The 14,534-nt window shown below is 44.5% G+C and overlaps 1 protein-coding gene across 1 annotated transcript in view; it reads left to right on the forward strand.

Annotated features, from left to right (window-relative positions):
• LOC126088468 (pickpocket protein 28-like) overlaps positions 1 to 14,534 on the forward strand; it is a 176,312-nt gene that overhangs the window by 135,502 nt on the left and 26,276 nt on the right. The window contains exons 8-9 of the mRNA XM_049906609.1: positions 8,054 to 8,113; positions 11,917 to 12,067. Coding sequence (XP_049762566.1) covers positions 8,054 to 8,113; positions 11,917 to 12,067 — 211 coding nt within the window. The remainder of the gene's footprint in view (positions 1 to 8,053; positions 8,114 to 11,916; positions 12,068 to 14,534) is intronic.

Genomic DNA, 14,534 nt, shown 5'->3' on the forward strand with positions numbered 1-14,534 from the left:
GGGCAGTGATCGAGTTTCTTTTGGCGGAAAACCAGGGCATCTCAGATATTCATAGGCGCTTGCAGAATGTCTACGGTGATCTGGCAGTGGACAAAAGCACGCTGAGTCGTTGGGCAAAGCGTGTGTCATCATCGCCGCAAGGTCAAGCAAGACTGTCTGATCTCCCGCGTGCGGGCCGGCCGTGCACAGCTGTGACTCCTGCAATGGCGGAGCGTGCGAACACACTTGTTCGAGATGATCGACGGATCACCATCAAACAACTCAGTGCTCAACTTGACATCTCTGTTGGTAGTGCTGTCACAATTGTTCACCAGTTGGGATATTCAAAGGTTTGTTCCCGCTGGGTCCCTCGTTGTCTAACCGAACACCATAAAGAGCAAAGGAGAACCATCTGTGCGGAATTGCTTGTTCGTCATGTGGCTGAGGGTGACAATTTCTTGTCAAAGATTGTTACAGGCGATGAAACATGGGTTCATCACTTCGAAAACCTGAAACAAAACGGCAATCAATGGAGTGGCGCCACACCCACTCCCCTACCGAGAAAAAGTTTAAAGCCATACCCTCAGCCGGTAAAGTCATGGTTACAGTCTTCTGGGACGCTGAAGGGGTTATTCTGTTCGATGTCCTTCCCCATGGTCAAACGATCAACTCTGAAGTGTATTGTGTTACTCTTCAGAAATTGAAGAAACGACTTCAGCGTGTTCGTAGGCACAAAAATCTGAACAAACTTCTACTTCTTCATGACAACGCAAGACCTCACACAAGTCTTCGCACCCAAGAGGAGCTCACAAAACTTCAGTGGACTGTTCTTCCTCATGCACCCTACAGCCCCGATCTCGCACCGTCGGATTTCCATATGTTTGGCCCAATGAAGGACGCAATCCGTGGGATGCACTACGCGGATGATGAAGAAGTTATTGATGCAGTACGACGTTGGCTCCGACATCGACCAGTGGAATGGTACCGTGCAGGCATACAGGCCCTCATTTCAAGGTGGCGTAAGGCCGTAGCATTGAATGGAGATTACGTTGAAAAATAGTGTTCTGTAGCTAAAAGATTGGGGAATAACCTGGTGTATTTCAATGCTGAATAAAACAACCCCTGTTTCAGAAAAAAAATGTGTTGCATTACTTATTGAACTGCCCTCGTAGATGCAACAAGTGCAACTTTTGTGCGATGCTCTTCTCCACCGGTTTCGACAAATCGAGTTTCAGCGTTTTAATAAACCCACAGCATACCATAACAAAGCTGCAGGTGTCGAAAAACACTCTCAGAGGAACTTGCTAAGTCTGTCCACACTGTTGTCAAGTTTCGTCATTTTTTTTTTTCTAACCTTCCACCAAGAACTTGTATGATGACTGGAATGAGATTTTCACTCTGATGGGGAGTGTGCGCTGATATGAAACTTCCTGGCAGATTAAAACTGTGTGCCCGACCGAGACTCGAACTCGGGACCTTTGCCTTTCGCGGGCAAGTGCTCTACCATCTGAGCTACCGAAGCACGACTCACGCCCGGTACTCACAGCTTTACTTCTGCCAGTATCTCGTCTCCTACCTTCCAAACTTTACAGAAGCTCTCCTGCGAAGGTAGGAGACGAGATACTGGCAGAAGTAAAGCTGTGAGTACCGGGCATGAGTCGTGCTTCGGTAGCTCAGATGGTAGAGCGCTTGCCCGCGAAAGGCAAAGGTCCCGAGTTCGAGTCTCGGTCGGGCACACAGTTTTAATCTGCCGGGAAGTTTCATATCAGCGCACACTCCGCTGCAGAGTGAAAATCTCATTCTGGAAACATCCCCCAGGCTGTGGCTAAGCCATGTCTCCGCTATATCCTTTCTTTCAGGAGTGCTAGTTCTGCAAGGTTCGCAGGAGAGCTTCTGTAAAGTTTGGAAGGTAGGAGACGAGATACTGGCAGAAGTGAAGCTGTGAGTACCGGGCGTGAGTCGTTCTTCGGTAGCTCAGTTGGTAGAGCACTTGCCCGCGAAAGGCAAAGGTCCCGAGTTCGAGTCTCGGTCGGGCACACAGTTTTAATCTGCCAGGAAGTTTTGTATGATGACTGTTCCATCGTCGTCGAAGATCCTCCATTTCAAAATTATAGTAAATGGATAAAAAGATCACAGCTAACTAGAGGCATCAAATTCGGATAAAATCCCAATACGTTTTTAATTTGGCAGTGAAGCCAGACCATATCTACGGTATGCATCCAAATATTATATTTACAGCGGAGATGGAGAAGCACAGTAAGTTGCCTTTCTTAGACGTGCTGGTCGAACGGAGAAATGGTTCAAATGGCTCTGAGCACTATCCGACCTAACATCTGAGGTCATCAGTCCCCTAGAACTTAGAACTACTTTAACCTAACTAACCCAAGGACATCACACACACCCATGTCCGAGGCAGGATTCGAACCTGCGACCATAGCGGTCGCGCGGTTGCAGACTGAAGCGCCTAGAACCGCTCGGCTATATCGGCCGGTGCCCACGATCAATAAGTTTAGCAAGGCAATAATAATTATTGGATTATAGGCCCAGTGACCGTAGATTAACGATGCGGACGTCTATGACTCGCCAACAGCTAAGTGGAAACTATTGTGAGGCAACACTATCTAAGACACACCATGAACTACATTGTTTTAACAGTAACGTAAAAACTTCATTAGAAACAACAATAACTTTCTCGTTCATTGATTTTACATAATTGTAAACTGTCACATTGTAGTGCTATTCAGATTCATTTTTAATAACATTCAAACGAGTAGTTAAAGTTTATTTTGTTCGTTGAATTATACCTTTCCATAATCATAATAATTTTGGGAACTAATTAACTTATGACACAGTCCTTATTTTTCATTTTTTCCGTATCTTGCAGCTTCAGACGTGACTGTATTAAAATACACTGGAAATATGAATTAAAATATACCTCCACAGAATCAAAAAACCAGAATCTATGTTAAATGAACAAACAGATTTAGCAAGCCACAGTTATTTCAGTAATTTTAAAGACCTACTGAGAAGTTATTCCATGCATTTGTCAACTGTTTAATAATTAGATCTCTGGCACTATGAGTAAATTCATCTTTGATCATACTGTGTACAAAAACATCTGTGAAGCGTTTATAAACATGTGTATGCCAATGTGCTTCTTGAGTGAAGTAATATGCACGAACAGGATGGTGAAAAGAATGTATGACGATGCTAAAAAGTTAAAAACGTTTCTCTTGGATTATATAATAAGTCTACACTGTTCATTTTTTCAACTATTTCGCACATATTTTCCGCCTTTGGTTCAAATGGTTCAAATGGCTCTGAGCACTAGGGGACTTAACATCTGAGGTCATCAGTCTCCTAGAACTTAGAACTACTTAAACCTAAGTAACCTAAGGACATCACACACATCCATGCCCGAGGCCGGATTCGAACCTGCGACCGTAGCGGTCGCGCGTGTCCAGACTGAAGCGTCTAGAGCCGCTCGGCCACAGCGGCCGGCATTTTCCGCCTTTGACTTACAAAATTTCTAACCTAACATAAAATATTTTCATGATAGGAATAAAACACGAAAAGTAGTGACTGAAGGCTTTTTGTAATTCATACTTCCAGTGCACAGTTCTTATTATTACAAACGATTACTATTTATACTAATGTGATAAAAGTTACACAGATTTGTTTCTTTTCATTTGCTGTTATTGAAAATGTTTCGTTATTTATATATTATGTAAGTGTTAATCTGCATCTGTATGTTTCATTGCTCTGCACTTAATTTCGTACGAATTACTGTGGTGTATCAATGCATTTTGTGTGCTGTGCATTATCCTCCCTTACAATAGTAGCAGAAGCGCTCCACGAATTGTTCACTTTGTTTAGGAGAATACCAGTGATAATCTCTTTGATTTGTGCAAATGGTTGCGTTCTGTTAACTCAGGAAAAGTAAAGTCTTCCTGGTTTCCGCTAGCTTTAAATTGCCAGGCACAGTAAATTTAGGGGAGATAGATCGGGTATTGTCTGAGTAAAGGACCACGGTCCGTTCTAGCTCACTCGATGTGGCCGCGCTATACATAGCTCCATAATGGCATCTCCAAAGCAGGTGCACTCCAATCAGAAGGCTATTGTTACTTTCTTTCGGCGGAGAACCAGAGCATCACAGGTTTTTATAGGCGCCTGCAGAATATCTACAGAGTACCGGTAGTGAACGAAAGCTGTAAATCGTTGGGCAAGACGTCTGATATCATCGCAACAAGATCGTCCAACATTGTCTGTTCTCTCACATTACGACCGGCCGCATGCAGCTGTGACTCCAGCAATACTGGAAAGTGCGGACACTTCCATTCGAGGTGATCGATGGATCGCAATGAAACACCTCACTGCAGAACAGGATGTCTCTGTTGCTGGTGCTGACACATTCGTCCACCAGTTCGAGTACTCAGAGGTGTGTTCCCCGCTGGGTTCCTCGCCACCTAACAGAAGCTGATAAAGGAAAACGAAGGACTATCTGCGCGGAATTGCTTATGCATTACGAGGTTGATCGTGACAGTTTTCGCCAACATTGTCTCAAGCAACGAAACATGGGTTCATCACTTCGAACCAGAAACAAATCGTGGAGTTGTGGCATCACTCTGCCTCTCCTTCGAAAAAGTAGATCAAAGCTGCTTGAAGTGTGTTGTGCTGTCCACAGGAAGTTGAAGAAACGACTTCAGCTTGTTTGTCGCTACGGAAGTGCAAACGGTCTTCTTCTCCATGACAACATTAGGCCTCACACAAGTCTGCGCACCCAATAGGAGCTCACGAAACTTCATTCAACTGTTCTTCCTCATCCACCTTACAACCTGGATATCACACCTTCCAGCTTCCATATGTTTGGCCTAGTGAAGGATGCACTCCATGGGGTGCAGTAAGTGAGTGATGGGGAAGTTATTGATGCAGCCAGCTGTTGGCCACGACGTCGACCTCGCAGGCACACAGACCCTTTCAGTAAGTTGGCATAAGGCTATTGCACTGAGAGGAGATTGTGTTGAAAAATAGGAGTTTTGTAGCCAAAAGAGAGGGAAATAATATGGTGTATTAGACTCCTGAATAAAAACAACCTGCTTTCAGAAAAAAAATGTGTTGCATAACTTATTGCATGCCCCTCGTAGCTTTAATATATTGCACTTAAATGTGCAAAAATCGAAATAGTTCCATAAAAACACGGGAGAACTGCCGGATATCAGTAACTTCCTGCCACGATATTTCGGCGCAGAGTCTTCTGGCCATCTTCAGGTGAATGCCACTGTAGTAGTACTGGCGAGTACGCGCTGAGCTCCGCTATTTAAAGCCTTCTGAGGTGACATTGCGCATGCGCTGCTCAGCGTGCGCGTTCATAACGGCTCATACCAAGGGATGACTATATTAATAAGATCAATGTTTTATTATGTGATTCAACGTATCGCAAAATCGATAAGGATCCCACGAGTCGAGTAGTGCGAAAAACAGCAGAACTTTTATCAAATAGTTCTCTACCGAAGGAGGTCATCAAGAGACTGAAACCAAACAGTTCGGTTCCACCTAGGCTATATGGACTGCCTAAGATCCACAAGGAAAATGTGCCATTACGTCCAATTGTGAGTAACATTGGAGCAGCCACCTACAACCTAGCAAAATTCTTGGCATCTTTGCTCAAACAAATGATAGGCAAGTGTGCACATCACATAAAGAATTCTGGTGATTTTATCAGTCGACTTCAGTCACTACAACTGCAAAGCAGTGATTTATTGGTCAGTTTTGATGTGGTTTCACTGTTCACAAAGGTGCCTCTGGTGGACTCACTACACCTCATTGGCAATATGTTTGGTGCAGACATTACAGCGTTGTTTGACCACACTCTCTCCTCTACATATTTTACATTTAACAACGAATTTTACGAACAATCTGATCGTGTCGCCGTGGGGAGTCCTTTGTCTCCCCTGGTGGCCAATCTTTTTATGGAGGATTTTGAGGAGAGAGCACTTGACTCTGCCACTTTTAAACCGACAGTATTTTGGCGGTACGTTGACGACACTTTTATAGTGTGGCCTCATGGTCTGGGCCGTCTGCAAGAATTTTTACGTCACATGAACTCCATACATGAAAACATAAAATTTACTATGGAGATAGAGAGAGACAGTTGTCTGCCATTTTTAAACGTCTTGGTGCGACGGAAGAGTGATGGCACACTTGGTCACTCGGTGTACAGAAAGCCCACTCATACAGACCTGTATCCACAAGCTACTAGTTGCCACCATCCAGCACAAACAATGGGCGTTCTCAAAACCTTGGTCCACCGTGCCCATACCATCTCTGACGCCGACAGTCTTCAAGCGGATCTGGAACACCTGCAAAAAGTATTTTTGAAGAATGGCTTTTCACCTAGGCAAGTGAACAGAGTGATGAAGACCTACAAACGACGGAACAAATAAGAGGAAGAGGCCTTCAGGTCGACTGTTTATCTACCATTTATTGGGAATATTTCTTCCAAGATAGGCAGAATATTGAGAAAGTATCAAGTGAGAGTCATCTTTCGCCCTCCTTCCAAAATTTCATCACTGGTGAGATCCGTTAAAGACGACCTGGGCCTGCGTAAACCAGGTGTTTACAAAATTCCGTGTGAATGCGGCAAATCATATATAGGGCAAACAACACGAACTGTGCAGGAACGCATTGTGGAACACCAACGGCATACTCGCCTTGTCCAACCCACCAAGTCAGCAATCGCCGAACATTGTATTTCCACAGACCATTCCATGAATTACAACGACACAAAAATTTTGGCCCATACATCAAACTTCTGGAGCTCGATTATCAATGAATCTGTGGAAACAAGATTGTCTGACAACGAGACTCTCATCAATCGAGATAGCGGTTATCAGCTGAACTCTGTTTGGAATCCTGCTATAGAGAAACTTCGTAGTCGACGTAGTTATCTGCATAAAGATGGAACTCGACCTGACACCGACACGCCAGGCTTTCACAGTGGAGGGCGCGAGGCGCAGCGCACGGAGCCGTTATGAACGCGCACGCTGAGCAGCGCATGCGCAATGTCACCTCAGAAGGCTTTAAATAACGGAGATCAGCGCGTACTCGCCGGTACTACTACAGTGGCATTCACCTGAAGATGGCCAGAAGACCCTGCGCCGAAATATCGTGGCAGGAAATTACTGATATCCGGGAGTTCTCCCGTGTTTTTATGGAACAATCAGTACGCCGGGAAAGCTTTAAACATCACAAAAACCGAAATATTTAAGAACGCCACGCAAAACACAATCTCATGTCTAACAACACAAAATAAATTCTGGCATTACTTATGGTGGTCTCTAGTGTGCATCCCTTCAAGTGCTTCCAAAACCAGCCACTAGACCGAGATAACGATAAAAAAAACTTCGTGTGCTCGTAGGTACACTAGCCGCCAGGTACAACATCCTCATCTACCACAAGAAGGCCTGTATTGCATTGAGATATACATTGATACCACGAAATTGTTACTCGTTTATATCTTTACAGAAGTGATTTGGAGCGGCAGTCATTAAAAGAAAGGCGTATTTCGTTGCAGCGACATCTTTTTACAAATTACAATAATCAACATTCTCCTCCGAATTTCAAAATACTTTGATTACTCCTTTAACTGAGAGAAATAACCATGATGATAAAACGAGAGAAATCAGAGATCACATGTAAAGATTTAGGTGTTTATTTTTCCCACGTGCTATTCGATGAAGTCTTAAAGTGGTTCTATGAACCCGCTACTAAAAACTTAAATGTTAATTGCAAGATAATAATGTAGACGTACGTAATTTATGTTTAAATTTTTACTACTAATAAACAAGAGGTGTTTTAAACGAAACTGATAAATCGTCTGCTCATTCGTTACTTTTAGTTGGAATCTCAAAGGTGTAGGCACCTCGGGCCAAATGAAACTAAATGTCCTCCAAAATCTCCACTCTTCAATTAGATAAATTGTTCTTTGATAAAAATTTAATTAACTGTTGTTTTGTTGTTTCTAGACTCATTTGCAAGGACGGTTGATAGCGTTTTTACTTCTCTTACATTACAGGAGAGAAGGAGGTGCCGATCTGCGGAGGTTCAAAAATGCCCTGCGTAAAGGAAGCGCAAAGTAAGCCTGCAGAAAGCCCGTTTACATTGCTTGAACTTCACGTACTCCTGAGCTGTAACGTTCTCTCCGAAAGATAAAGTTTGTTACATATGTCGCAATGCACTGCAAGCTAACGCTGTACTGAAAATTAAATATATGCATGATGGACGTTACAACCCAGACATGGTAGCCTTTGGGTTTATGTTAGCGTCTGCTGTGTAACTGAAGCTTTTAAGGTTTCGTTTGTGTTTTTGTTTCCAAATGAATAGACTAGAACATTTATTCAGCTTCTAACATGTTTACCTGTAGTTTGTGTCGTCATATGTTTTATAGTTACAGCATTACAGTTATTTTACAATTATCCTTGCCTAATTTTGTTGCAAGGAGGCTTTTACGTAAGTATCTACTTCAGAAAAGTACATTGTAACACAAACTGATCACTTTTTGCAAACCAAATGCAATATGCCACAATGAATCAGCATATCATGTTAGTGTCTTTGTATCTAAATAATCCGTACACAATTATAATAATCATAAATTTTATCTCTATATTGCCTTATACAATATGGCACAGTGAATCAACATACCGCCGGCCGAAGTGGCCGTGCGGTTAAAGGCGCTGCAGTCTGGAACCGCAAGACCACTACGGTCGCAGGTTCGAATCCTGCCTCGGGCATGGATGTTTGTGATGTCCTTAGGTTAGTTAGGTTTAACTAGTTCTAAGTTCTAGGGGACTAATAACCTCAGCAGTTGAGTCCCATAGTGCTCAGAGCCATTTGAACCATTTTTGAATCAACATACCACACTGTTAGCTTCAAAAATATTAGGTTACGATTTATAATTTCGTATAGTCTCATGTCAAAATTCCGAATCATCTATTAAACATTCTTCAAATTCTTTCACTGTATAGAAGGCTTTGCTTTTTATCCACTTTGTTATTACATTTTTGAATTTATTCAGGGACACTGGATGGGCATTTTTAGATAGTTTGTTAAAATATGTGTCACCAAGATATTTATAGCTATTGTGAATCTTTGCTAATCTGGCATGGGGCTTGTCAATTGCCTGTCTCTGTCTAGTGTTATGATGGTCTATTGACATAAGTCAAAATTAACCAGGTTTCCTTTCGCGTATACTAGGCAACTACAAATATATAGACTAGGTACTGTCATAATTTTCATTTCCTTGAAGTGGTGTCTACATGATTATCTTGGTGTGAGTTCTGCAAAGCATCTAATGACCTTTTCTTGCCATTTAAATACAGTCTTAGATCCAGGTGAGTTTCCCCATAGCAAAATTCCATATGTCAGAAGGGAATTGAAGAAAGCAAGGTATGCATAGAGCAACAGAATTTCACTTACATGGCCTCTCAGCTTGTACAGCAGATAAATCACACGTGCGAGTCTGGAGCATAACTTGTCTGTTTGTGTATCCCAGCTCAAACTTTGATCAATATGGAATCCAAGAAGTTTCACTGGTGTATTTTTGTTCTTGGGGCATTCAGATTAAAAACAATGTTCTCTCTTTTGCTATTATTTATGCATAGTGTATTAGCCTCAAACCATGAGGTACGCACATCTACTGCTATTGCTACATTCAGCTGTAATCATCCATTTAGCATTCTGAGCTATTAATGTGGTGTCATCTGCATATAGTGCAGCATCACAGGGCAATATGAAAGGCAGATCATTTACATATACACTCCTGGAAATTGAAATAAGAACACCGTGAATTCATTGTCCCAGGAAGGGGAAACTTTATTGACACATTCCTGGGGTCAGATACATCACATGATCACACTGACAGAACCACAGGCACATAGACACAGGCAACAGACCATGCACAATGTCGGCACTAGTACAGTGTATATCCACCTTTCGCAGCAATGCAGGCTGCTATTCTCCCATGGAGACGATCGTAGAGATGCTGGATGTAGTCCTGTGGAACGGCTTGCCATGCCATTTCCACCTGGCGCCTCAGTTGGACCAGCGTTCGTGCTGGACGTGCAGACCGCGTGAGACGACGCTTCATCCAGACCCAAACATGCTCAATGGGGGACAGATCCGGAGATCTTGCTGGCCAGGGTAGTTGACTTACACCTTCTAGAGCACGTTGGGTGGCACGGGATACATGCGGACGTGCATTGTCCTGTTGGAACAGCAAGTTCCCTTGCCGGTCTAGGAATGGTAGAACGATGGGTTCGATGACGGTTTGGATGTACCGTGCACTATTCAGTGTCCCCTCGACGATCACCAGTGGTGTACGGCCAGTGTAGGAGATCGCTCCCCACACCATGATGCCGGGTGTTGGCCCTGTGTGCCTCGGTCGTATGCAGTCCTGATTGTGGCGCTCACCTGCACGGCGCCAAACACGCATACGACCATCATTGGCACCAAGGCAGAAGCGACTCTCATCGCTGAAGACGACACGTCTCCATTCGTCCCTCCATTCACGCCTGTCGCGACACCACTGGAGGCGAGCTGCACGATGTTGGGGCGTGAGCGGAAGACGGCCTAACGGTGTGCGGGACCGTAGTCCAGCTTCATGGAGACGGTTGCGAATGGTCCTCGCCGATACCCCAGGAGCAACAGTGTCCCTAATTTGCTGGGAAGTGGCGGTGCGGTCCCCTACGGCACTGCATAGGATCCTACGGTCTTGGCGTGCATCCGTGCGTCGCTGCGGTCCCGTCCCAGGTCGACGGGCACGTGCACCTTCCGCCGACCACTGGCGACAACATCGATGTACTGTGGAGACCTCACGCCCCACGTGTTGAGCAATTCGGCGGTACGTCCACCCGGCCTCCCGCATGCCCACTATACGTCCTCGCTCAAAGTCCGTCAACTGCACATACGGGTCACGTCCACGCTGTCGCGGCATGCTACTAGTGTTAAAGACTGCGATGGAGCTCCGTATGCCACGGCAAACTGGCTGACACTGACGGCGGCGGTGCACAAATGCTGCGCAGCTAGCGCCATTCGACGGCCAACACCGCGGTTCCTGGTGTGTCCGCTGTGCCGTGCGTGTGATCATTGCTTGTACAGCCCTCTCGCAGTGTCCGGAGCAAGTATGGTGGGTCTGACACACCGGTGTCAATGTGTTCTTTTTTCCATTTCCAGGAGTGTATAATGAACGGAAAGGGCTCAAGAACGGAGCCCTGCGGCATTCCTTTTTTAACGGGTAAAGGATCTGATTTTTATATCATCTGCGACATAAAGTTACACTATAATATTGTAAATAGCTTTTTTTAGCTGTTTTAAGCCAGTTATTATTTATCACCTTTTCTAACTTTCTTTTTTTAATGTTTGTTATGGTTCATTTATTTCCTTAATTAGCATCAGTGTTTTGATTGGTAGCAATAATTTTCCGATACTTCTTGCTTTTGTACGACTAGCTACGTATCTGATCTTCTGTTACACACAGCAGCCAAGAATTTTTAAGAAATAAAATGCCTATTGTTGGCTTATAAGACGCATAATTGGCTTGTGGCACTTGACTACATCACAAGTTGCCTCTGAATTGCAATTCTTAACTTGTATTTTGTTACCGTGCCGTCTTTCTGGGTGCATCTGGACAACTAGTGATTGTAATTATTGCCTGTGGACACTCTGGATGGCCGTAGTGACTGAGAACTTTACTAAGCAGTTTTAATTTTTAGTTGATGTAATGAATGTCTGTTTAACTTCTAGACAAGAATACCTTTTACTCGTCTTATTACATTAAATTTTATTATGTATCACCCAGTTTCTTTATGATCTTCAGTGTTCTACAAATGCCTGTTGTTGGAGTTGCTGCCATGTTACAGAAGCGTGTTGTGTTTTCCACAGGTAGGTTCTACGGTGACACTAAAAACCTCACACCTTGCCAGTGTCTACCGGGCTGCGTTGAGATAAACTACAACATTGAGACCTCACAGTCTCAAATTTTATGGAGGAAGTACCTGGATTTCGACCCTGACGCGATGCAATATTTTCAGAAGTTAGTGCTCCTTCAAATATTTTTTTATTTTTTGAAAATACAAACTTGGCATAGATTTCCTCCTGACCGAATGCACTTTGTATCTGGCTACAAAGAATAAATGAATTCTGTAACGTGCTCCAGCCATTCTTTTGACAAATGAGTGTAAATATAAAGGAGACTGAGGCGACGAAAGTCATGGGAGTGCCATATGCACACATACAGGTGGTGGTAGTATCGTGAACACAAGGTTCAAAATGGTTCAAATGGCTCTGAGCACTATGGGACTCAACTGCAGTGGTCATAAGTTCCCTAGAAATTAGAACTACTTAAACCTAACTAACCTAAAGGCATCACACACATCCATGCCCGAGGCAGGATTCGAACCTGCGACCGTAGCGGTCGCGCGGTTCCAGACTGTAGCGCCCAGAACCGCTCGGCCACTCCGGCCGGCTGAACACAAGGTATTAAACAGTAATGCGTTGGCGGAGCTCTCATTTGTGCTCATGTGAGTCATGTGAAAAGGTGTCCAACGTGGTTATGGTCGCATTACGGGAACTAACAGACTCTGAACGCCGAATAGTAGTTGGAGCCAGATGCGTGGGAGATTCCATGTCGGAAATAGTCAGGAAATTCAATATTCCGAGATCCATAGTATCAAGTGTGTGCCGAGAATACCAAATTTCAGGCGTTACCTCTCACCACGGACAACGCAGTGGCCGACAAGCTACACTTAAGGATCGAAATTAGCCGCGTTTGCATAAAGTTGTCAATGCTAGCAGACAAGCAACACTCTGTGAAGTAACCGCAGAAAACTATGTGAGATGTAGGACAAACGCATCTGTTAGGACAGTGTGGCGAAACTTGGCGTCAATGGACAGTGGCAGCAGACGAGCGACGCGAGTATCTTTGTCAACAGCACGACATCGCCTGCAGAGCCTCTCGAGGGCTCGTGACCATATCGGTTGGACGCTAGTCGACTGGAAATATTGACCTGATCAGATGAGTCCCGATTTCAGTTGGTAAGAGCTGATGGTAGGGTTAGAGTGTGGTGCAGACCCCGCCAAACCATGGACCCAAATTGTCAACAAGGCACTTGCATGCTGGCGCTGGCTCCGTATTGGTGTGGACTGTGTTCGCGTGGAATAGACTGGGGTCATCTGCTCCAAGTGAACCGATCATCAACTGGAAACAGTTATGTTCGGCTACCTGGAGACTGTTTGCAGCCATTCACGGACTTCATGTTCCCAAAGATGTCACAAGACCACAACTGTTTGCGACTGGATGACGAATATTCTGGAAAATTCGAGCGAACGATCTGGCCACCCAAATCGCCCGACATGAGTCCCCTGGAACATTTATCTGACGTAATGGAGAAGACAGTTCGTGCACAAAATCGTGCACCGCGAATACTTTCACTGCTATGAACGGCTACAGAGGCAGCATGGCTCAATATTTCTGCCGAGCACTTCCAAAAATTTGTTGAGCCCAAGCCACGTCGAGTTGCTGAGCTACGCTGGGCAAATGGAGTCAGACTCGACATTAGGAGGTACGCCTGAGTGTATAACTCAGTATCGGCTAGTAATCACGAGATCATTCACTCTTACTTTGCGACATAACAACGTCTTAAAAAACTTACTTCAGGGCCTGCAAGAATTACCATATGTTGGAGTAACGACAGAAATGAAACAAAAGGTAACACTACGAGGTGCATTCAGGTTCTAAGGCCTCCGACTTTTTTCTCCGGACTGGAAAGAGATAGAAACATGCGCATTGTTTTAAAATGAGGCCGCGTTCATTGTCAATACGTTTCAGAGATGGCAGCACCGTACGGCAGATGGAATTTTACCGCCAGAGGCGAGAATGAGAACTGTTTTAAATACTTAAAATGGCGACGTTTTCCTTACTTGAACAGCGTGCAATCATTCGTTTTCTGAATTTGCGTGGTGTGAAACCAATTGAAATTCATCGACAGTTGAAGGAGAAATGTGGTGATGGAGTTATAGATGTGTCGAAAGTGCGTTCATGGGTGCGACAGTTTAATGAAGGCAGAACATCGTGTGACAACAAACCCAAACAACCTTGGGCTAGCACAAGCCGGTCTGACGACATGATCGAGAGAGAATTGTTTTGGGGGATCGCCGAATGACTGTTGAACAGATCGCCTCCAGAGTTGGCATTTCTGTGGGTTCTGTGCACACAATCCTGCATGACGACCTGAAAATGCGAAAAGTGTCATCCACGTGGGTGCCACGAATGCTGACGGACGACCACATGGCTGCCCGTGTGGCATGTTGCCAAGCAATGTTGACGCGCAACGACAGCATGAATGGGACTTTCTTTTCGTTGGTTGTGACAATGGATGAGACGTGGATGCCATTTTTCAATACAGAAACAAAGCGCCAGTCAGCTCAGTGGAAGCGCACAGATTCACCGCCACCAAAAAAATTTCGGGTAACCACCAGTGCTGAAAAAATGATGGTGTCCA

The sequence above is a fragment of the Schistocerca cancellata genome, chromosome 6 (genome assembly GCF_023864275.1).
Source record: "Schistocerca cancellata isolate TAMUIC-IGC-003103 chromosome 6, iqSchCanc2.1, whole genome shotgun sequence".
Classification (NCBI taxonomy): domain Eukaryota; kingdom Metazoa; phylum Arthropoda; class Insecta; order Orthoptera; family Acrididae; genus Schistocerca; species Schistocerca cancellata.